Source organism: Protopterus annectens, chromosome 17.part0 (assembly GCF_019279795.1).
Source record: "Protopterus annectens isolate FY-2018-M chromosome 17.part0, PAN1.0, whole genome shotgun sequence".
NCBI classification, from domain to species: Eukaryota; Metazoa; Chordata; order Ceratodontiformes; family Protopteridae; genus Protopterus; species Protopterus annectens.
The window spans coordinates 825,443,149-825,467,528 of NC_056751.1; the positions used below are offsets into that span (position 1 = coordinate 825,443,149).

At 37.4% G+C, this 24,380-nt stretch overlaps 1 protein-coding gene across 1 annotated transcript in view; it reads left to right on the forward strand.

Annotated features, from left to right (window-relative positions):
- Positions 1-24,380, forward strand: part of LOC122791537 (trichohyalin-like) — a 243,184-nt gene that overhangs the window by 211,065 nt on the left and 7,739 nt on the right. Inside the window, exon 4 of the mRNA XM_044059279.1 lies at positions 3,902-4,089. Within this exon, the coding sequence (XP_043915214.1) occupies positions 3,902-4,089 (188 nt within the window). The remainder of the gene's footprint in view (positions 1-3,901; positions 4,090-24,380) is intronic.

A 24,380-nucleotide genomic window follows, 5' to 3' on the forward strand; every position in this document is an offset into this window, starting at 1 on the left:
CCTGGACTGGGATTTTATTCCAGAGTGAAGGGAGCCTCTGGGTTATGAATCTGTCCCTCCAGCATGTCCTATTTATTTCAGTGCTGAGGTTCAAGTCTCTCGAGCCAGAGCTCGATGGGATTTGGATTTTCTGAGGTGCAGCATGTCCATTAATTCTGGGTTGGACATGGCTTTATATGTCAGGCACAGATCGCCTCTGAGCAGGTGGTATGCCACTGAGTAGAGCTGGAGTTTCTTTAACTGGGCAGCATATTGCATCTGTTTGAGCCCTTTGATCCTCTTGGTGAGGTACTTTTGGGGTCTTTCCAGTTGCTGCAGGTGTCTGGTAAGGTACATCCCAAAAGGGGCATTGTACTCAATTATGGGCCTGATGAGGGATGAGTAAAGAGGCACGATGACCTCCCCTGATCTAGATGTGAATCCCTTCATGATTAGGTGGGCTATATAAAATGTTTTTCTAACCACTTTGGCCACGTGGTTGTCAAATGAGAGATTGCTATCAACTTGAGTCCCCAGGTCCCTAATGACTTCTTCTGTACTTAATGGATTACCACCTATGTGGTAATTTGTGGGCACTTTGTTTTTGCCAAAGGGGATGACTATACACTTTTTGGCGTTTAGCTTGAGGCCATGGCTCTGGCACCAGTTGTCTGTTTCTATGAGGCCCTTTTGGAGGATGCTTGTGTCGGCTGGAGAGTTGATTATGGCACCCAGTTTGCAGTCATCTGCAAACTTGGTCAGCCACAGTCCTTCCGTGTTGGCCTGTACCGCCGAGAAATATATACCAAACAAGAGAGGTCCTAGGACTGAGCCTTGTGGGATGCCACTTGTAACTGGTTTGGAGTCTGACATGGCTCCAGCAATTCTAACCATGTGGGTTCTGTCCTTGAGCCAGTTTGCAACCCATCTAGTGACATAGGGGTTTATATTTAAGCTGGTGAGCTTATCTATAATGCCCGAGTGGGGTATTGTATCGAAGGCTTTTGCGAGGTCCAGGTAGGCTGTGTGGACCACCTTCCCCTCGTCAGTGGCCTTGGTGACTGTTTCAAAGAAATCGACCAGGTTTAAGAGGCAGGATCTGCCCTTAACAAAGCCAAACTGGGTAGGATCCAGTGTCTGTAGGTCCCTAATATCTTTATTTATGAGGTCCATGATGATCCTTCCATAGCTTTGCAGACCAAGCTAGTCAGGCTTATGGGGCAATAGTTTCCAGGATCTGTTGAGGCACCACCTTTGTGGAGAGGGACCACTGTTGCTGTACGCCACTCTTTGGGTACATATCCTGTGGTAAGGCTAAGATTGAACAGTAGTTTTATGTTTGGGTTTAGCTCTTCTTGGAATTCATGTAGGATGCAGCCTGGGACACCATCTGGTCCCATTGATGCTGTGTTTTTTGCTTTGGAGAGGGCGGCTCTTACCTGAGCATCTGAGATGTCAGGGGGGCAGCACTCTGTTGGGATAGATATTTGCCCTTTTGGTGGGGAGGGGGGGGGGAGTTTGCACTGAACCTGTCAGCTAGGATGTTGGCAATGTCAGTGGGCTCGGTGTATTTTTCGTCATTTTGGACTAATTCTGAGCATATCTGGGAATTCCCACCCAGGTTCCTAACATAACTAAAGAAAGCCTTGTGATTATCCTTAGTATCCTGTGCAATTTTTCTCTCGAAGCTGGCCTTAGACGATTTTATGAGTGCCCGTAGTTTTTTGCTAATACTGATCAGAGATGCCTTCCCTTTTTGAGATTTTGCTCTATCATGTAGTAGCTTCCTCATTATATTGTATAGTTTGTTTATGGCTGGGGTCCACCAGACAGGACGTCTGCCTTTGGAGGATTGGGTCTTGGTTTTATTTGGGATTGCATAATCCATGCATTCCTGAAGGTGTTCATAGAATGCGTTTATAAAGGATTCTGCGGTCTGGGCCGTATTTTCCACAGGCCCGGGGGCTTTGAAGGATTCCGCCTTGGTTTTGAGGCATGTGAAATTTGCTTTAGAGAAGTTTTTCACTGTCGTTTTCTGGGCAGTGGGTGGGGTCGGGATGTGAATATCCAGTGAGATTAGTTTATGGTCTGATCTTACCAGTGAGGGATACACTTCTGGTCTGGAGCATAGTGTCCCCATGTTGGTGATGATCAGGTCCAGTATGTTTTCCCCTCTTGTGGGAGTGGTAACAAGTTGTTCCATAGCATCTGAGTTTATAAATTCTAGGAACCTTTGGGCTAGGGTGTTGGAGCTAGAGTAATGCTCCCAGTCTATGTTTGGGTAGTTGAAGTCGCCCAATATAATGGTGTTTGGAGAGACCTTCATATTTTCCAGTATTCTCAGGAAGGCCGAGTGGGGTTCCTGTGTTTGGGAGGGTGGTCTGTAGCAGGCTATAAACTGGAAGGCAGTTTTACCCAATGTTAGTTGCACATGGATAGTCTCTGATGCTTCGTGCTGTGCCACCAACCTGGAGGTGTGGGTATCTTTGACGAATATTGATACTCCCCCTCCTTTTGTGGTTCGGTCCAAGTTTTGGGGCCGAAAATCATGGTATGAGGTATAACCTGGTAGTGCGTGGGTGCTCTCGGGAGCCTTGAACCAGGTTTCTGTTACTGCACAGATATCAATGTTCTCCATGCTAAGGAGAGTTTCGAGTGCATGCATCTTGAGGTTTAGACTTCTGGCGTTAAGTAGCATTACTCTTAGTTTCTTATCCCTTGTGATACCTATGGAGGTGGGTTTGTCTTTTGAGCCTTGCCTAAAAAAGGCACTATGGGGGTAGCAAGAGCCTTTGCCAATATCCGAAAGCCCAGGGGTGACAGGTGCAAGCCGTTCCTAGCGAAGCATCGTGGCTTGTCGAGCATGTCATCCCAGGCTGACAGGCATTGATCCCCTTTGAATGACACCAATACTTAAGCCAATTGTTGAAATTGATCATCTTGTCTTCATATTGTGGCATCATTCTTGGTGAGGGTAAGATGCTACTCAAGGTCAGGGTCATACCAGCCTGGGCTACATGCTCAGAGAGCTCCTCTATGTCTCTTTTCATGTAGTCCAGGGAGGTACGTCTCAGGTCATTCACACCAGCATGGACAATGACTGAGTCATATTTGTACTTGCCTTGGAGTGACCTGAGTGCTTGTGTTATGTGGCGGATCCTAGCGCCCGACAGGCAGCTCACCGTGACCTTCTCCTTGTTCAGCCTGGTGAGTGGGACGTCAGTGTGCCTGACGATAGAGTCACCTATTACAAGTGTATCAGGTGTGTTGTTTAGCCTTAAGGGCTGTGACTGTTCAGCACACTGGCTTTGTGAGCTATGTGTTGCACGTGTTTTGTTTTGGGGTAGCGGTTGCTTGGGTGTCTGCTTTGGTTACACCTTGTTTGCTGTAGCATAGACTAGATCCAGGCCTGCTGAATTTAGCTTTGTTTGTATGCTTGTTGTTTGTTTATTTCCCTGAAATGCTAATTCCACCTAAAACGCGGCCTGATAGCACTTCTGTGGATCCCTAGTGATATCTGCATTGCTTACTGTACTTATTTCCTTGTTTCACTTGAAAGAAAGTTATTGTTTGTCATTTTTGCATTTAAGTTAACTATGCTTTTTTTTCAGTTACACTTAAAATACACACCTGAGATAACCCATTTTATTCTTACACACAGAACTAAATCCTTTCTTAAAACAGAAGTAGTTCTAACATTGAGTGTATTCAATGATGAAAATAAACTGTAAGTACCATTGAAATAAACATGTTTTCATTGGTTCTCAGCAATATTAGGCCTGAATTTGTATTATAGTGCATGATTTCATTTCTTCCTATTTTGCCAGAGATAATTATTAGAAAGCTGGAAATGCCTTTTAAATGTTACTTACATAAGGCTATTTCCTTTAGACTTATTAACATCTTTTTTTCTCTTTTGCAGGTTAGTGATGTTCAAGAACTCCTAGCCAAAGCAGAGAAGGATTACTTTGAAGCTAAGATGAAGCTAGATAGGACCACCACTGAACGAGAAATACTTTTGGAAGAAAACAAAAATCTAGAGCGTGAAAGAAATGAGCTAAGGCACCGATTAAAAGAAGTCACCGAAGAAATGTGTAAACTGAGAGATAAGTGAGTTTTTGTTTACTTCATAAATAAGAGCCATAGAATATATTACTGAAAAGAAAAAAAAAAACAGTGAACCCTCTGAGAAATCAGAGAAAGTCCATGTGATTTTGAATAAGTTTCTTTTGTAAGCATTGCCTGGTCTTTGGTGATTGCCTCTTTAGCTTTTCCAACATATCTTTCTCTCTCTGTTCACTCTATGATTACTAACATCTCTCTCTCTGTTCACTCTGTGATTACTTTCTGTACCCATTGTCATTTGTACTGGCAATCTGTTCCAAGCATTATTACTTTTCTACTAAATAGCTACTTGCAGTGGCGGTTTTAGGCATGGGCGCAGGGGCATGAACTGTCCCCTTTTTCAACTTTGTTTTTTTTTTTTTTTGGAAAATCAGGTGCATCTTTCCAGAAGAATCCTGTCACCAACGTGCCAAATACATCAGAGATGTGGAGATGTGATTAGAGATTGCAGTCAGACGATTTGTTATTTTAATAACATTTATAACGGTCTTCCTCCAACTGCATCTTCCCTTTTAATTTTGGCGCGTTGGTGAGAGCTGTGACAGTAAATCGTTGTAAGCTGTTGTCGGAAGATGCTGTTCAATTTTAAAATATTAATATGACTAGTTGGACAAAGGTTATTAACTACTGGAGTGATCTTGCTTTGAGGTAATGTAGTTCTTTTGACTTTGACACCATATAATCGTATGTAGGCATACGTGTGTATAATACATACACACATACATATGGATAGATACAGGTATCTGTTAATCTTCACAATCTTCTGGTAACCGTGGGAATGGCATTATTTTTTGTTCATCATCTTTGGCTACTGACATTAGGCAAAGAACTAAAACCTTCTGTTTTAAGGTAAATAATAAATGTTTCAATTTGCTTATCTGTCACTTGTACTTAATTACATCAGGAACCCCTTGTTAATCTGCATATTTACTACATCACTCATAGATGGTGACTTTTTTAATCAAAATGCCAAGTTCAAAACAAGCATTTTAGCTGTTTCATGAAACAGGTTAAGTCAAATTTTACTCATCAGGACTTTGAACTGTTGCTGGACACTGTCCTTGAAACAGACATCATGTGAACTATAAAGCTTATAATAGTGAAACGTTTCTAAAACTGTATGTCAGGGGTATAAATACAAAAATGCTGCTCAATAAAATCCACCCTTTAAACTAGTACAAAACCCAGCAAGCGGGTATGGGAAATGTTTTCGGGTGGAATTAACCTCTTAATAACAGATGAAAAGTTACTCCCCTCTGTTGTTTACTTAGTATAATGGCATTTCACGTACTTGTGTCTTTCAGCTTTTCCCGGTTAGAGGTCGCCACAGTGGAACTCCGGTCTGCTAATGATTGGCAGTAGATTTTTACATGCCGAGTTGCCAGCCCTGACGCGCAACCTTCAACGATGGTACGCCCATTCACGCATGTCTCCACACAGTAGTCGCTCTGAGAATTGAACAGGACGTCTTACTGTGAGGCGACAACGCTACCGCAGCAGCACCACCACCGCAGCATACAATGGCATTTCACGTACTGCTGACAAGTAAAGAAGCAGCATTTCATCCAGTTTTCAGGGAAGATTAAGGCTGGCAGGTTGTTCTACAGTCTGTGGTAGGGTTTGAGAAACGTTAAAATCCAAGCAGTGCTGCTCCCTGTTTACAAACATTCGCTATAGCAAATCAAGCTGTCAGAACTGCAAGGTGACATTAAAAGTCACCATGCCTGAAATATTGTTGTTGTCGTTGTTATGGTGAGGAATTATTAAGTTGCCACCTGTGTTTTGTGCTAATCTACTGACTAGCATATGTGGTCCTTTTCTCTTGGAAATAAACATGTTGACTGCTTTCTGTTGTATGGAGAGATTTTGTAGGGGTAAGCATAAAACGTCTAAAACGTGTTTCTCCTTAAGTATTTAATTGTGGTATCTGGTGGAGAAAGCCATACCTTATAAGCGGGGGTGTAGTTGTACTTTATTTTCTACTTCTATGTGCTAACTGCTGTCTTGCCACCTACCTGAGATTTAAACTGTAATTTCACTCAAGCTGCTGACCCCCCCCAAAAAAAAAAACATGATACATTCAGCTGCTCAGTCAACTACAGAAATTGCTATTAGATTTGTAATCCTCTTGTAAGCAAAATACGTACATGTTGGAGGCTTTAATCCTAGATGGTTATAGACGTGGTAGGGCTTGATAAAGCCCCAGTGTTTCTAATGTGCTTATTAGATACCTTGTATGCAGAGTATACGTGGTTACACTAGTGTCTTTAAATATAAGGTTATGCCTTGCCTTGTAAGGGGGGGGTGTTGCTATTAGCTGATTTAAGAATTGTGTCTGTGTTGCTACGCAGTCTCATTTAGGTAACTCCATTAGTGTTGTTGCAAAATTGTAACCAACAATCCCCTTGCTGCTTTGTCTCCCCCATCATGGATGCACTGAGGTGTGTAGTGCATATTTCTTTAATACAAATTCCTCATGTTGTCTACTTTACTGGTTGCTACATGTGCAATATCTTAAATGTGGTTTGATGCCTAGAGAGGTTGCTAGTTGAATCTCTTAAAAAAATAGAGTGCAAGTAGCTCTCTGCATACCTCTAAATGGGACAGATTTTTGCAGGATTTCCAAACTTTGGCCTCAGATTTTTTGGTCCGCTCTTCATAAATTTATGGTTTTCGAGCAAATTAGTGGTAAACCATTAAAGACTGAAGTTAAAAAAAAAAGACATTGAGTCTCGGAGTTCATGTCCTTATGCTAATGCAAAACTAGTTTTATCAAATTTCTAAGTGTGCAAGAGCAAATGTCCCTATTTTTGGGACTTAAATTGTCCTACTTTTATTTATGACTTTGTCAAGACTTCTTGCTCTAAACAGCTGATGTATGTAGCTCAGCTATTTCTAAACATGCTAGACTTGTGTCTTAGTTTCTCCTGTTCAGATTCTGTGGCTTTTTTGGCAGATCTTTAGAGGTCGCAGTCTCAATGTAGTTTCTGACTTCATATTCAAGAAAAGCATGCTAAGTACTTTATAGCCTTTTCTAATATTGTCTCTCCCTGATTTTGGGGAGTGTAAGTGTGTAAGTTTAGCATAGCAATGTCTGCAGAATGTATGCACATGACAGGGATGCGGCAGTGTAGTTAAGCACCGTACTGTTCAATGTCTGTAGAATGTATGCACATGACAGGGATGCGGCAGTGTAGTTAAGCACCGTACTGTTCAATGTCTGTAGAATGTATGCACATGACAGGGATGCGGCAGTGTAGTTAAGCACCGTACTGTTCTATGGTTGAATTGGATATGTAATAGCAGTGGTGAAGGGGCAAGCTGAACTATTGCCCGGGTGATTTGAGTTATAGTGGCTTGGGCAGGTTAGACTTGCCCTAACCCGTGAAGAGGTAGGGGTGATTACTGTCAGTTTCCATTCCCTTGTGGGAACCAGAGAACTCTGCAGTGCTGCCTGTAGGTAGGTAAGGTGGTCTTAAGTGAGATGGTTCACCACTGACCCATGCACTGTGGCGGTGCCTAGTGTCCCACTTTCTCGCTTCCACCCCAGTAGTTAACTGACCAGACTGCACCCCCCCCTTGCAAATTCCTGGATCTGCCACTGACTTGTAAGTACAGAGGGTTACAGTATTGAGCTGCTTCTAATTTACTTGTGAAAAGGGTATCTTCTGCTTGGTGGGCTTACTTGCTTAACAAATAAAGAACATTGATTCTTCTATTCTCTGCAACTCCACTACCTTCAATTATAAATGTAAAACAAAAGAAGGGACAATGCATATTATAAGAAACAAATTATAAGATACTGAAAGGCATACTGAATCACCCTGATTGGAATTAAATATGAAAGACAAGTAAAGATTCCATCTGGAATAGATTTAAATCAGAAACAATGCCTACTCCACTGGACAATAGTATAGAATTACTTCAAAAACAATGCCCAAAAGGTCATTAGGGGTTACCAAGAAACACCACTAATATAAAAATACCTCATGGTTATTTTTGTCCTCTGGATTTTATTTCTTATAGCGTATAAATTATAAGAAATAAAGAAACAAAGTAAGATATCAGATCCATTTTATTAAAGAAGTTGAAAATTCAGAACAGTGATGAAGTAAATTTGGAAAATTAAAAGAAAAAGAAAGGTCGTCATGCTAGCAGAGAGGCACACTGACCATATCTGCCTCTGGTCACACAAAGTTAGTTAGCCTGTCAGGTAAGAGAGGGCTGTCAAGGATGGAGAGGAATGAGGCAGTTATACATCAGTTTGTGGGTGTTTGTAGGGTGGCTTGAGAATCCCAAGGTCATCCTATTTTATGGAAGTTGCTGGTGGAGACTAAAAAAGTTTAAACATGAAGTTTACAAGAAGGCACCTATATGAGCAAGTGGTATTTTCTTGCAAAGATGAAGTGAACAATAATGTCCATCGCGAAACCAAAACATAAAACAAGAGTTTGAACTACAAATAGATGCTTTAATCACTTAATAAAACAACGGAAACTGCATATAAGCTTTCATGTATATGTAAGATGCTTCCTCGGGTGCTAAAATGTGAATTGTAAGATTGCCAGTGTTTAAATAATAATCACATGACAATAATTTGCAAATCACAGCATGGAATACATTTACCCTATACATTTTTACTAAAATTACACAAATTGTAAAACAGAGCCAAAATGCTAATATATATATTTATATAACTCATTGCAGTTTCTGTTTGTTTTCTTTGAAATATGCATAAGGCTTGCAGCCCTATTAATTTTTGGTTGAACATCAGCCTCTAGTCTTATGATCCAAGTATTTTTTATTTATTTTTATTTTACATTTGTTTACCGTGATGGTCCGACTGGACACAGGTCCATTTTCAGAGGAGACCCGGGGAGAAAAGCTCCACAGTAGCAAATAACCGACTTAATTAACAATTTTTAAAAAATACTATGAGACGACAAGAACATCATGAGAGAAAACAAATATGAAGAAATACTGTATAAGCAAATATGGAAATACAAAGAAATAACTATATAGGCAAATATGGAAATACAAAGAGATAAATATACAAAAACATATTTAAACATAAATATTCATGCGGCAAGTCTACAGTTTCTTCAGTAGTTAAAGTTTCAATAAGACTGTAAAGAAATTTTTACAGTGGTTGAGATGGGCGGTGCGTTTATGGAGTGAGCGAAACAGAAGGACTTATGTGATACAAGGGCACATCGATTTTTCCATTGTGTGATTTAAGTGAGTTTTTAAAGTGGGTAAGAGTAGGGGGCAAGATCAGAGGAGAAGGGAGGTTATTCTAGATTCTAGCGATGGTGTGAGAGAACAGAGCCTTTCCTGCAGTATTGTTAGCCTTTGAGATACAGAGTAGAGATTTGTCAGATGAGCAGAGAGGACAATTTGTATTATAGTGGGTGAGGAGTTGGCCTAGTGCTGGAGTTTTTTCAGGATGTTTAACAACATTGTAAGCAATGACTAGCTGGTAATAGATTAGTAGTTGGGAGTGTTCTAACCATTGTAGATCCCTTAGAGCCTGGCAGTGGTGGGTTCTGAAGATGGAGTTATTAGCAAACTTGGCGATTTTATTATAACATGTCTCAAGTCTGGCAGGATCACGTTTTCTGACATGGGTGAGGATGGGAGCGACATATAGTGTGGACAGTAGGTGAGTTTGGGCAAGGGAAATATGAGCTTGTTTTGTGAGGGATTTTTTGTGTCTATATAGTATTCCCATTTTTTTATGGACCTTTTTGATTGTTTGTGAAATATGGATGTTGAAAAGTAGGTTTTTGTCAATTTCAATGCCTAGGAGTTTGGTGTGGTCAGAGGGAGAGCCATTTTTGGAGGAGACAGTGAAGGATAGAGGAGCAGACATGGTTTTGTTGGGGGTGAAAAGTAGCAATTTAGTTTTATTAGAGTTTAGGATAAGTTGAATTTGAGTGATCCATGTTTCGACAGAGGTAAGAGATTCCTGAATGAGTTGTTGTAGAGTGATGATTGATGGTGCTGAACAAATGAACATTGAATCGCCTGCGTATTGTATAAGTGAGGCATGCTGTGTGGTGGTATGGAGATTATTGGTAAATATGGAGAAAAGAAGTGGGCCTAATACTGAGCCTTGTGGTACACCTATGGTAGTTGGGAGCAAGGGGGATAGTACACCTTGCCATTGGACAGATTGTTGTCTTTCAGACAGATAACTTTTAAACCATGCTATAGTGGATGGAACAAAGAATAGGGAGGTCAAGTTGTCAAGTAGTAAGGAAGGTGAGACCATCTCAAATGCTTTGGAGAGGTCTAAAAATATTGCGGATACAAAGTTATTGTTTCTATGTTGGTTGACTAGATTGGTAAAAGAGAACAAAGCAGTGTTATGTTGTTGAAACCGTGCTGTGTGTGGGAGAGGAGATTATATGAGTTTAGGAATTGTGTCACTTGAGAATGTGTACATTTCTCAAGTATTTTGGATAAGGGAGATAGAATGGCAATAGGGCGATAGTTTGAGTATTCATAAGAATTTCCACTTTTATGAAGTGGAATAATATATGATACCTTCCATAGTTGTCCATTCTATTTCATTATTTATTCATTATTCATTGTTCATTATTGTCTCCTCTTTTGTTTATAAAAATATTATAGATAAATCCTAAACTAAAAAAAAATATATCAGCTGTCTCACAAATATACTTAAATAGTGAACTAGTTGCAATACTGTGCCCAGTATCAGAATAGTGCTCAGACATGTGATCTTTCAACTTTTTGTTTGACTTTTCTGCACAGAAATCCATGCATATTACATACAGTGTTGCAAGATGTAGAGTCCTCAAAAGTGAGGTTTCTAGTGGCAAATGGACATATAAAATCAGTCTCTCTACAAATATATTTATGTTGCTGACAATTTGGGTACCTATTTGTTTAGAAGATATAGTGATTATATAAAAGTTACAATTTTTTTATTCACTATTGCAAAAAGTGCACTATCTATGGATATCCGTGAGATATCTAATGATCATTTCTAAGTTTAGAGGTATTAAGAACATGTCTATAAACACAATAGGAGATTGCATAATTAAAGAAATAGAATGTATGCATTATATTTGGATAACAAAGACTAATGTTTGGCCATGTCTCAAAGTGGCTGCAAGCCTAAAACAGTTTTAAAGAAAAGAAAGCAGAACTAAGATGTGCTTTATATATACTGTATCTTAGTATTTTACTTTTATATTAGAATTTGTGTAATTTATCAGAAATGCACATGGCAAATGTATTGTCAGCTGTGATTCATCAATTATCATCATGTGATTAGTATTTAAACATAGTCACTCTTGCCGTTTAGCAACTGAGGAAGCATCCTACATAGATGTGAAAGCTTATATGCATTTTCCGTTGTTTTAGTAAGTGATTAAAGTCTCTCTGTAGTTCAAATCTTGTTTTGGTTTTGAGTTGGATATTACTGAAAAGTTCATCCTTGCAAGGAAATGACAATTGCTCATTACCACCATGAAATTAGCATTGAAACACTGACCTTACTGCTCAGGTTTTAGCATCTCAGGATGTGTCCTTCATAAATGTAAAACTTATATGCATTTTCTTTAGTTTTATTACGTGATCAAGTCTCTCTGTGTGGTCTGGTCTCCCTTTTTGCATTTTGATTTCTTTGCACAGTTCATTTAATAATGAACCAGGAGTGTCATGATTGAGAGACACAGCAACATCATTCATTAAAAATGTCAGATTGCATTGCAGTGATGATGTCAAGAATCCTGTTGTCCCTGTCCCTTGCTTCTTCAAGAGAATGAAAGAGGGGCTGTTAACATCCTTGGTCATCAAAAGTGCTCAGTAAGAGCTTAAGATGGAACTGGAAAAGAAACAAGAACTTGAAAAACATGAAGAGAATGTAAATAAGACAGACCAGCTGGTTTATAGCCTGGAGCACTAAAACAAGTGCAGAACTGAAAAACATGCTAGAAATGATTCATCATCGACATCAGGAACAGTTTGTAAAATGGGTCTTGATCTTTCTATCTCTCTTTGGTTAGCTACAACAAAGTATTAGTTTAAGGGTGTGTACCAGCATATTGTACGATTTTATTTTTTATATTTTTCCCCTAACAAATTTGTTTTTCAATTGAATTATACAGGTAATAGGTCACATTAAAGGTGGGAAAAGTTTTGTAATGATTTATTGTGGTCTCATTTTTTATATCACAAAAACCTGGCTTTTTAACAGGGGTGTGTACACTTTATATCCACTTTATAATGAATACACACACACACACACACAAAACCATATACGTGTGTATATCTATGTACAATATACATATTTTAAATATAAAATTAAAATATTCAAATTACAAAAATCTAATATATACATGTGTATGTGAGTACAGCATACATATTTTAAATGTAAAATTAAATCATGCAAATTACAAAAATCTAATATAAATGCGTGTGCGTGTGTGTGTGTGTGTGTGTGTGTGTGTGTGTGTGTGTGTGCGTGTGCATGTGTGTGTGAGTATGTATCACACTATGGTGGGGAAAGGGCAAATTTCCTTATTCCCACTGTACCACAATCTTGCACAGAAATAAAAGCCAGTATGTGTAGTCAGCTTATTTTCAATCACACGAACTAGCTTTTCTTCTGTTCAACAGAAAAAATGTATGATAAAATTAAGTTAATCTCTCTCTCTATCTCTATATATGTTTATATGGAAGCACTTAAGTCGACATTCTGGCAGTTAGTGCAGGGGACTAAAGATCTGTCTTGTTAATGAGCAACTTCCTGTGTGAAGGGTTCAGGGTTTAAATATTCCTACTTTCATTTGCCTGTTGTGTGAACTTGTGCTAGTCACTTAACCATACAGTGGTTTGGAAATTTGGGCTAGGCTTCTTACTGGTCTCATGAAGTGCATGTCTAGTGACTACGTATGAATCTATGAACCTATCTATATAGTTGACATCTATTTTGCCTGTGCAATTTAGTGAACAAAACAGATGTTTGACATTTGTGCAAGATTACTACATTACCGATGGGTTGAGGAATATGCCTTTTATATGGTATTGCTCATTCTCAGAGATGCAATATATAAATAGCAAGGAATGTGGGGGGCACCAAGAAAACATCTCTTGTAGCTGCATGTTCCAAGGTTTTTATCTCAGATCATGCACAGTCTACTGTTTTTTTTTTGTTTTTTTGTGTGTGTTTGTATCAACATTAGATGGATTAGATTAGCCCCAGCTTGTCAGTATTATTCTGGGCTGGTGGGGGCATCAAATTTTAAACCCTATTTATGGTATGTTTAAAGTAATTTATTATAAATGGTTCATAGATGAATCGTTTTAATGACAGAGGGAACTTCTAACAACCGTAACGATTTAATAAATTTGCTAAATCAGAAGTCTGCATTTTTAAGAGTCACATTAGGAGAGAGTGGTATCCAAGTATATTTTTTAGATGTGACTATAAAGTGGAATATAGAGAAAAGAATTTGAAAGTAGCATTCATAGAAAAGAGACATTTTCTAATAATTATTTACACCAAAGCAGTAATCACCCCCATTTATGAAGAGAAGTCTTCCTAGAGGACAATATATATGAGCTAGCAGGATGACCAGTAAAGATAATAAGCTAAGAGATTAATTATTGTTTATAACTAGTTTATTTTTAAATATGGCATATAATAAAGAATTACAAGAAATTGAGAAGGAAATATTAGCCAATAGAAATACTTTGTTTTCTCCTATATTAAAGCAACCTTTTATTAGTAGGAGACATGTTCAAATCAGGTTTAATATGGAAAATAAAAAGAATATGGTTTGTAGCCTGGACATGACCGCTGATAGTCAGGCTATACTGTCTATTATACAAAATAATTGGAAAGGTTTGGAAGGAAACAAGGATTTGTTTAAGATCACAGGAAATGTGCCCTGTTTTATATATAGAAATAGTTAATTTGAAATTTCTATTGCAAAAGGACAACACAAAAATCATACCCCCCAACTTATTTTACTAAGAAAAGCAAAGGGATGTTTAAATATGGGGGGAGGGTTGCAACATTTGTTACATCTTAGAAGGACCTTCTATTTCCTTAGATAGTTTACCTAACACCTTGACAGTACCTGGCAGATTCAATTCTAAAACCAGAGGGGTGATTTATATTTGTGTATGTTCCAGGTGCAGTGCCTATTATACTGGTATGACCACAAGAGCACTGCATGAAACAAATTAGGGAACACTTATATAGCATTAGAAAGAAGGATGGAAAGAATGCACTTTTTAAGCACACTATTGAATGTGATAGATATAAAATGTTCATTTTTTCCATTACAGAACAATGATTTTTTGATTTTAGAGGGGATGATTTTAAGAATTATTTAGAGCAGAAAGAAATAGTGTGGCAGCTAAGAATGGGGGCAGATAAATTTCTCAGCTTAGTGATATGATCAATATCAAATGTTTTTTTTATAAGGTAGGAGGTTGTATATAACAAAATGATTATTTTTAGTGTTTTTGTATTTGATTTTAGTACACATATAGTTAAGTGTTTTAGATTCTATTGTTTTAATTGGTTATTTGTTGCATATATTGGCAAAAATATTTGAGAATTTTATTCTGAAGAAGTCAAGAGACGAAACCAGAGAATAAAGTATTTTGCATGCTGATTCCTGTAGTTTCTTTTGCTTGTTGGCATACTAGATAGCTTTTATTGTTTTTGTCAACATTACATAAATTGGCTTTTGAATATTTAGCCATTATAATCATACTAACAGACCCATATAAAAAGTGCAATAATAAATATTTATTATTTTGTTTCTCTGAAATTTTGATGCATCACTAAAAGCTTACTATACTCTTTGCACATCAACTGCTTTTCTACTATCTTGTCATGTCATGAAAACTAACAACATTGGCATAATACCCACCATAGTTATGCTAGTTGTTCTAAGATAATGTAAAAACTTGTACACAACACATACAAAACATAGGAACAGATGCCCTCAAAAAATAAGTTAGGTTTTGCCTCCCCTGTACCACCTTACATATGTGCACTAACGCTAACCGTGCCACTGCCACAAACCCCCAACCATACATATTACAATAAAAAATCCTTTCCGTAGTAGTACCACTGCACAAAATATTCACACACACACACACACACACACACACACACACACACACACACACACACACACACACACACACACACACACACACACACACACATACCCCTCACATATCCACATATAAACAATATAACGTCTATCCCCTTACCTAGTCCTTACTCTAATCCTAACCACAAACACTCACACAAACATTCCTACCCCTAATACCTAAACTTTCTGTATATCCAAAACTTTCAGCATAGAAAACAAAACACTTGCCTGCGTGAAGGAAAATCTCACACACCACTGATGTTCCCCAAAATGTTCAGCATGACAGAAAAAACACTTACCTTCCTGTAGACAAATCGCATTCATCACTAATGTTCACTGTGTCATCTAGTATTTGAAGGTTAACACTTTATATAAAAAAGACACACCAGTTTATTTTGTCAATAAAAGTAGATTTGATAAAGAAAACTGAAATCCCTTGCGCAAATGCATCAGCACACCTGTGTGTGCCTGCATCTGTGAACACACACACACACACACACACACACACACACACACACACACACACACACACACACACACACACACACACACACACACACACACACACACACGATTGTACATAGATATGCATTCAGGCACATAACCTCCACAGAATACATTTTTACCTTGATATTTCAGATCTGATCAAAACATACCTATTACAAGTAGATCTCACTCATGGTACAGTTCATTATTTCTTTGTAATAGCTGCCATTCCTCTCAACCCACTAAGTGGGAATATTTTTCATTTTGAGTCTTAAAATTCCAAGTTCAACATTATTCCACACATAAAGGATCTGTCACACCTCCATTATTAAGAAGTGTTTTTAACAAATATCCATTGCAAATATTGAAAAATCATATAAACTATTTATAAGAACTTTTAGTATGTATAAAGAAACAGTTGATAAGCATGTTGTGAGCTTAATAAATTATGTTATTAGCAATTTTTCCGTTTATTCAACATTGTGGTAGGTATTGTTCCTCATTTTGGTGATGGAAGATGGAGAGTTAAGATGACTGTAGTCTATAGCTTATCTTCTACAGTTATGATTTCATGGTCCAGGCTGTCATATCCTGGACTATGCAGATTTACACATGTGGCCCTTTAGATGTTGCTAGTAATTTGTTTTATTATTCAATTCCATACTCCTTTCTTTTATCAAACATCTTTACTAAATTTACGCACATGACAAAGGCAATTTTAATTTATATAAATGAAACACATACAAAATGATATCACTGTAGTTGCAAACTGTTTACACCACAGACGCCATTGAAACAACTGTGGTTGTAAACATTATACATCACTTCTAACTACACGAAAAGGCAAACAAACAAACTAAGAATCAAAAGCACCAAAGGCTTAGCAGATTACTTAAAACAATTTATTGAGTAAGCGATTTCGGAAACAAACTGTGTTTTTTCTTCTTCAGACAAGATATAACCATTTTGCAGAGCTTCTTTCCTTTGGCTTGTTAAAATCTACTGAATTGTATCTGTCACTTTAAAACTATTTAATTAGTTTTAATAATCAGTTAATTAGCATTGTATGTGTTATTTATAAGCTCTGCAAAATGGTTGTATCTTGTCTGAAGAAGGAAAAACACAGTTTGTTTCCGAAAGCGCTTACTCAATAAATTGTTTTAAGTAATCTGCTAAGCCTTTGGTGCTTTTGATTTATACATCACTTTTAAACCATCCAGTCATTGTCAGTTAAGCATTATATAGTTCATTAAAATCCTGCCTCCTGAACCTCTTTCCTGCTGTGCATATACTGTACGTATAATTCCCATTTTTTTCTATGTAGTTTGCTCCTTCCCTTTTCTAAAGATCCCAATTCCAGTTGTTGTATCTCTGTTACTATATTCACTACTTTTAATAATGTTGGTCTAGACTTTGATTTCCATTTTCTAGTAATTGCTTTTTTTGGCAGCCACCATAATTAGACTCAACAAAACTTTACTATGTCTAGGCAATTCCTATTCTGTAGCATAACTCAAACAAAATCATCTCCCCAGTATGTCCAATCTGCTCACCCAGCATCTCTGACAGAGTGGTTTGCAGGGAATCCCAAAAGTCTGCCAGCTCATCACACTTCCAGAAAATATGTTCCCAGCTACTTCTTTCTTGCCAGTCACACTTCCATTTGCTATCCACCTGAGGAAACATTCTTTGGAGTCTGCTAGGGGTTTAAAAATACCTATGTAAACACTTCCACCCAAATATCCTAAATCTTCTAGACTTTGTTGCATATTTGGGAGATATAGATATATGCCCCATTATCTCTTTGTGAATTGCTTATCCAATCTCTCTTCCCAATCCTTTCTAAGCTCCTCTGATTGATTCTAATAATTATCATGTAATATTTTATGTGCTTTACTAATTATTCCTTTTTAATGGCAGCTTCAGTTCTAGATTCTATTAAAAACTCTACCGGTGCTGGTCTTTCATTTAGGAGCCCCCTATTTTTTTCTCTTTCTCTGTACTCTATCAATCCTTGATAGGGAATGCCATCTCTAACCTGCAGTCCAAATAAATTCTTGGCCTCTTCTCATTCTATTACCTTTCCCATTCTAGTTATTTGCTCCCAATACTTTGGTTCCTTTGCCAGTTTTCTCTAATAAATTCCATCCCCCTCTTGTCTATTATCTGTATCCCTGACCACAGTCATCCATATCGGCAAAATCTCTTTTCTCCATTCTCATGCTGGTTTGGTTCTTAGACTACTCCATGCTATTTTATGAATATAATACTCTGTATGATTTTGGTTGTTCTCCTTAAGAATCTGCATCCAAAATCCCAATCTCGCCTTATTTCTTAAGCTTCCTCCCTATGTCAGCATCATTCCTTTCTACTTTGAATTATAGTTTTCTGCTTGTGATATGTATAAGAGCCTTAAAGGTGTTGCTCTAAAATACCCCCTCAAAATAAGTAATCCTAGTACACCTTGTCCTATTGGTAGAATCAGCTTATCCCACTTGACCCTTGCTGTCTTCCCTTCCCAGATAAAACCCTTCAGCTCTTTTGTAACTGCTATCCACAACTTCTCCTCTGGTTGATAAAAGTATGCCTGACCTGTGTATAAGGCTAAAGGGACTAAAACATTTTAATGGCTTATATCGTAGTATACATATCCATATAACAAAACGTTCTCAATTTTTGTATTATCTTCTGTTTAGTCTCTTCCCATATCTCCTTAGCTGCCACCACAGATACATTTCTAATCTATATTCCTAAATACTTCATTTTATCATGTCCCCATAAATATGGATATTGTTGGAGGAATTCATGTGTGGGTACATAATTTACCGCTATTGTCTTTGTTTTACCTTCATTAATTTTGTATCCTGAGAAGATTTGAAACTGTCTTAAAATGTTCCACAACACCGTAATGTCACTTTCTGGTTTTGTCATGTATAAAATAATATCTGCAAATAGAGCCAGCTCTTCCTGACTACCATAGCAATTATATCCTTGAATTTCTGAGTCCCTTATTTTCTTTGTTAATGGTTCTAAATATAATGCAAACAGCAAATGGGAAAGCAGACAACCTTGTCTGGTTCCTCTACTCAAGCAAACATTATCAGAGAGGACCTCACCTACTTTAATTTGTGCCTTCAAGCCTTCATATATTCTTCTATTCAACCTTATAATTGTATCAGGGAAAGCAAATGCTTCCATTGCCCTGCTCATGAAGTCCCAGTCTGCTCTGTCAAATGCTTTCTCTGCATTAAGACCCACCAGTAAATGTGGTACTTTCTTACATTCTGCTTCCCTCTGGATCATCAATGTTCTTTTAATGTTGTCAAATGTTTGTCTCCCATCCACAAAACCACATCAATCCATATCTATCAATTTTGGTATAGCTATTGCCATTCCTTTAGTCATTATAGAAATAAAAACTTTATAATCATGGGTTAGTATTGAAATGGGCCTGTATGAACATGGATCTTTACACTCTTTAGGTATTACCATTGCCTCCCCCTTCTTCTGGGATGCTGGTACTTCTCCTCTTAAAATACTGTTAAACGAAACCTTCCAGATCTTTATTAGTTTCTTCCCTCCTAACTTCCAAACTTCCACAGGAATACCATCTATTCCTGGGGACTTTCCTGTAGATTGGTTATACATAGCCATTTTTATCTCATCCCTTCCTGTCCTAACTATTAGTAATTGAGCCTCTTCTACCTCTAACATTGGCATATTTAATTCTTCCATAAACATTTCCATTTATACCTTTTCTTGATTTCTATAGTTCTCCGCTTTATACAAATTTTGATAACATTTCCTAAATATTTCTAAAACTTACAGGGTCTCTTGTTATCTTCCTTGTTATAGGCTCCCTAAGCTTGGGGACTGCCCTTTCCACTTTTTGTTGCCTGAGTTGTGTTAGAAGTTTTTGTACTCTAGAATTATTATCAAAAACAATTTTTAACAGTAATCTTTCTAAATTCATGCATATTATTGAGGTAATCCATTATTTTCTGTTTAGCATTCTGCAGTGGCTCCTTTTCTTGTTCTGAGAGATTTCCCATATTTTGCAACACTTTCACATTTGTCAATCCCACTAAATAATTCTTGTTACTGTTTAGCCATATCTCCCTTTCTTTTATTTCCAATCTAGTTTTAAACTCCACTTTAATTTTATCCCACTCCTTAGCTATGTTTTCAGAAGACAAATCTGTCTTCTGCAGTAACTCCTGAATTAATTCCACAACCTGTTCCTTAAATTCCACTCCTTTCAGCTGGCAGGTGGGAAAGCTCTAGCATCTCATTTTCATTTCATTACTCTGTGTTTTTATTTTAGTTATTATTGGTGCATGATCTGAAATAGTTATTGGGTGCGTTTCAAGACCTTCAATTAAATGCACATGTTCCTGTGAGATATAAAATCTGTGTAGCCTAGCTCAGTTTTTGTATCTTGGTGAGTAATATGTAAATTCACTCAAAACTCCTAGTACTAAATTTGCATCTTCCATGCCAAAAATTTTCATACGTTTCTACAAAAATCTACCCTCCCTTATTATATTTTCCCTTCTAGGTCCCCCAGACACATCCTCACTGTTGCAAACCAAATTCCAGTCTCCACCTATAAATAATACTCCTTGCTGAAAGCTGATTATTTCTCCCAGAATTTTCTTAAGCTCCATTATAGCAGTTTTAGGGGGGATGTAAATGCATGCCAGTGTAATCCTCCTCCCTAGCCAGTAATCCCTCAATACCATGTATGTTCCATTATTATCTTATTTTCCCTGTTCTATCACTATTGGAGCTCATCTTGCAATTAAAATAAGTAGTCCTCATTTCCTTTGCCCCAAATATTCTGCTGAATAACCATCCTGTAAACCTTTCTTTATCAAATTCACATGTTCAGTTCTTTCCAGGTGCCTCCTGTAGAATAGCTATTTGCACTCTACATTTTTTATTATAGCTCACTACTCTTTCTTTTTTATATATTTATCTCTAAGACCATTTAGATTGAAAGACATTGCAGAAAGCATCATTTTCTATTATTACCACCTTTTACATATAACTGCTCTTTTGCTAAATGTCTAGTTCCAACTTTTATGTTACGCAGGTTGGTCTTTTATACAGTTGTTTCATGTCATATATATTTACATCTATGTCACATCTTACATAACTTTTTGTTTTTTTGAAAGCCCTCAAACAGAACAAACAACCCCCCAAAAATCCTCCTAAAACCTATGAACTTTACAATAACACACAATACTATGTACATCCTCAAATATTGAAGTTTTTGCTTCCTAATAAGAACATAAGTTCTAAGTTGATAGCTACACAGGCAGGCTAAAGTTAACCAAAATGAAAGGTTAGTCATGCTAAGATGCAAGGTACAGCCTGTGCTATTGGTAAATGCTATTTGATTTTTTATATCTATGCAACTCTCCCAGTTGAGAAAACACTTGAATGCTTTCAGTAAACACTTTCTCCAAGCCATTTTTCTTTATCAAATTGTCTTCTAGAGACTTGCAAAGCAGACACAAAACTGCTAAGGCTACTTTGTTTATCAGAAAAAAGCCTTACAGTATTCAATATTCTTTTTCATTTACATGCTTTGTAATAAACTTGCTACTGGATAACGCCTAGGATTTTTACCCAGTCATTTCCCTATGCATGGAAAAAGCACACTTTCTTTTGTCATGCTCTATTAACCAGCTCATTCTGCTCTCCCTCCATCTCCTCCCCTCCTCATTTTTTTTTATTGCAGTGCCTACATTTCTCAAAACTAGCCAAAGAAAAAGAGAGAAGAAGGGTGAACAAGAAAAAAAACAAAAGCACCTGTTTATATTAGTATTCCTATTGCATTTAAAAAAACTGAGAACTTTATTTCAAGTCTAACTGGTTTTGTATTATCTTTAAAGCTGTCACACCTGGGAAAATCCCTGATTGTTTTCAGGAACATTATGTCCTAGTCAATTTTTCTGTTCTTTTTTCTTCTTTTCCCTCAGCCAATTCCCTTCCACTAGACTGTCTCCAGTTTCTCTTTATCAGATTATCTCCATGGAGGCATGAACAGCAGCTGCAGAAATGCTACTTAGTATACATATTTGTAAGTGCTAGAAAAAACGTATAATATTCAGTATTCTTTTTTCATTTACTTGCTCTCTCTTTTAAAACAAAGGTCCTTAATCAGTCATTTCCCCATGCAAGAATGAAAAAAGCACATTAATTTGAACTCTGTCATGCCCCTTAACCAGGGTCCCTTTTCCCTTTTTTTTTTTTTTTTGTTAATCATTATATTGCCTATGTTTCTCAAAACTGCTTAAGAAGGAAAAGAGAAGAGGGGAGAAAAATGAAATAAACACATTTACAATCCCCATTAGACCCAAAAATAGTATGAAAAGAAAACCACAGAACACAGATACAATACTATGAAGAAAAGAAAGTGTTTTCTTTACTTAACAGTCAGTGTTCTCCCATTTCTTCTCCTCCCCAAAGCATTTTTCTGAACATTAATGACATGAAGTAAGGCATATACTTGAGTCCCCCATTCAGCAAACAGATTTTGAAGAAGTCCAATGTTTCCAGATTTTCTTGTGCTGTCATATTTCACAAATATAATTAATGCTTTGTAATTTACTGATTATATTATTGTTTTTCTCCATCACCCAAATCCTGTCTCTGCTTCATTTCCAATGTACTCTCGATTCTTCTGGTCAACTCTCGCATGCTCCCTTCCTTCTCTCCAACATTTTTGGTTGAAATACTGGAAAAGGTTTCATAGGTGCAGTCTCTCTATGGTCTTTATTACCAGAGGGCTGAGAAACCGAATCTCCTTCTGTTTCACAGCTCAGTTTTTGTTGGACAAACTTTTGTATTTCCTCCTTAGCATGCACTTCATCAAAAAATTATTTTGTCCCTCCAGGGAAGAATGCCTTGAAGACAGTTGGATACAGCAGTTTGAATCTCACACCTGCATCTCTGAACAGATGGATTAATTTACTTCTCTTTTGCCTGGTGTACAATGAGCAATCATTCTCCAGAAATACTCTGCTGTCATCTACTTTTAGTATTTTGTCCTTCTGCCACAGTTTTGACAAAATCAGTTCTTTCTGCTGGTAGAATTGCATCCTTACTATTAAAGGTCTAGGTTGCTTTCTTATAGCTAGTTTGGAGCATACACATGATGTGCCCATTCAACTAATAAGTCCTGCTCTGGAATACCAGTCCAGTTGCTTATTTGTGCTTTCATAAATTTAATGCAGTCTGTTCCTTCGTGCTTCTCTGGTATAGTTGAAAGTCTCAAGTTTTCCCCACGTGCTCCGTCCTCTAACTATTATTTTTGAAACACCTCTTCCTGAGCTGTGTCATATTCAGCCAGCCTTTTCTTCATTTTGATCTCTGATTTTTTCAGTTTTATCATCTCATCTGAATATCTGTTTAAAGCTTCTTCCATTTGTTCCAGCCTTTTGTTGTTTGTGTTAATATACCCTATCAGTGTTTTGTTTATTTTAACCAGGTCTGTATGCAGTTGTCTTATATCATCCTGTAGGTTATTGGAAGTCATGTCTGAAGGTTGCATTACTTTTTGCTGAACAGCTGCAGAACTCTCCCTAGTCAGTGCTTCTTCCTTACTTTTTGTAGCTGATTTTTTTTCCAGGTCTTCTGTATTTCTTTATTCCTGGCATCCAGGCAGTGTACTTACTAGCCAGTTACTGAAATTTACCCATAAACACAAGTCTACTGGCCTTCTCTGTTGAGTTTCTGTTTTCACACTGGGTGAGCTAAAACAAGCTGTTACTCAGTGTGCAGCCATATTGGAACCTAATTCCATGCTGTTTTATGTGTAATCTCAAATGTACTGATTTTAGTGCATAATTTCTGCTGTTGTGGTTCCTTCGTTTATTTCTATAGCCTATTCACTCTCTCATTATCAATTTCAGCTTGCTAGGCCTGTTCTTTCAGTCATCCCCTTAGTTAGTATAAGCATTCAAGAAGTTCCTGTGAAAGCTGTAATTTCTTTCCAGGAAGATACACCCCTTCACCATTGAAAATGCACTGTCTCTTTAGATGAACCGTACCCAAAAGTAACGTCATAATCTTTATTTTTGACATTATTCATATGCTGAAGAAATTTAACGTTAAGTTTGAACAGCTTCTGTGATAGCTATTTAACACCTGGAATACTCATAAGCTCCTTAATCTTCCAAATCTCCATAACCTCTCCATACAACATGGCAGGGCCATCTCTAGCTTGAACATTCATTTTCATCTATAGAATGATGCCCAGCTCTGCTTCCCGTCCTCTCCATTAACCTCAGGCTGCAGTTATTTCTAAGCATTTAATGTCTCTCTTACTTTCCTTTTCCCAAAATTGCTTTCGTAAGAATGTTGTCCCTTCACCAAATAACTGTTTCCTTCTCCTCTGTGCCATTTCCTCCTTTTTCGGGTTTCCTCTGTAATGAACTCCTGTAAACCCTAAATATTATCCCAGGACACTCACCATTAGAGACCTGCCTTACCAAGACAGTGCATAGCAGAGAGTATCACACAGCACTGAGTTATGAATACAACTGTGACACCATCTACCACCCTTCCAAATTCTGTTTTTTTTCAGTATTCATTATTACATTATTATAATCACATTATAGACATTCTCTA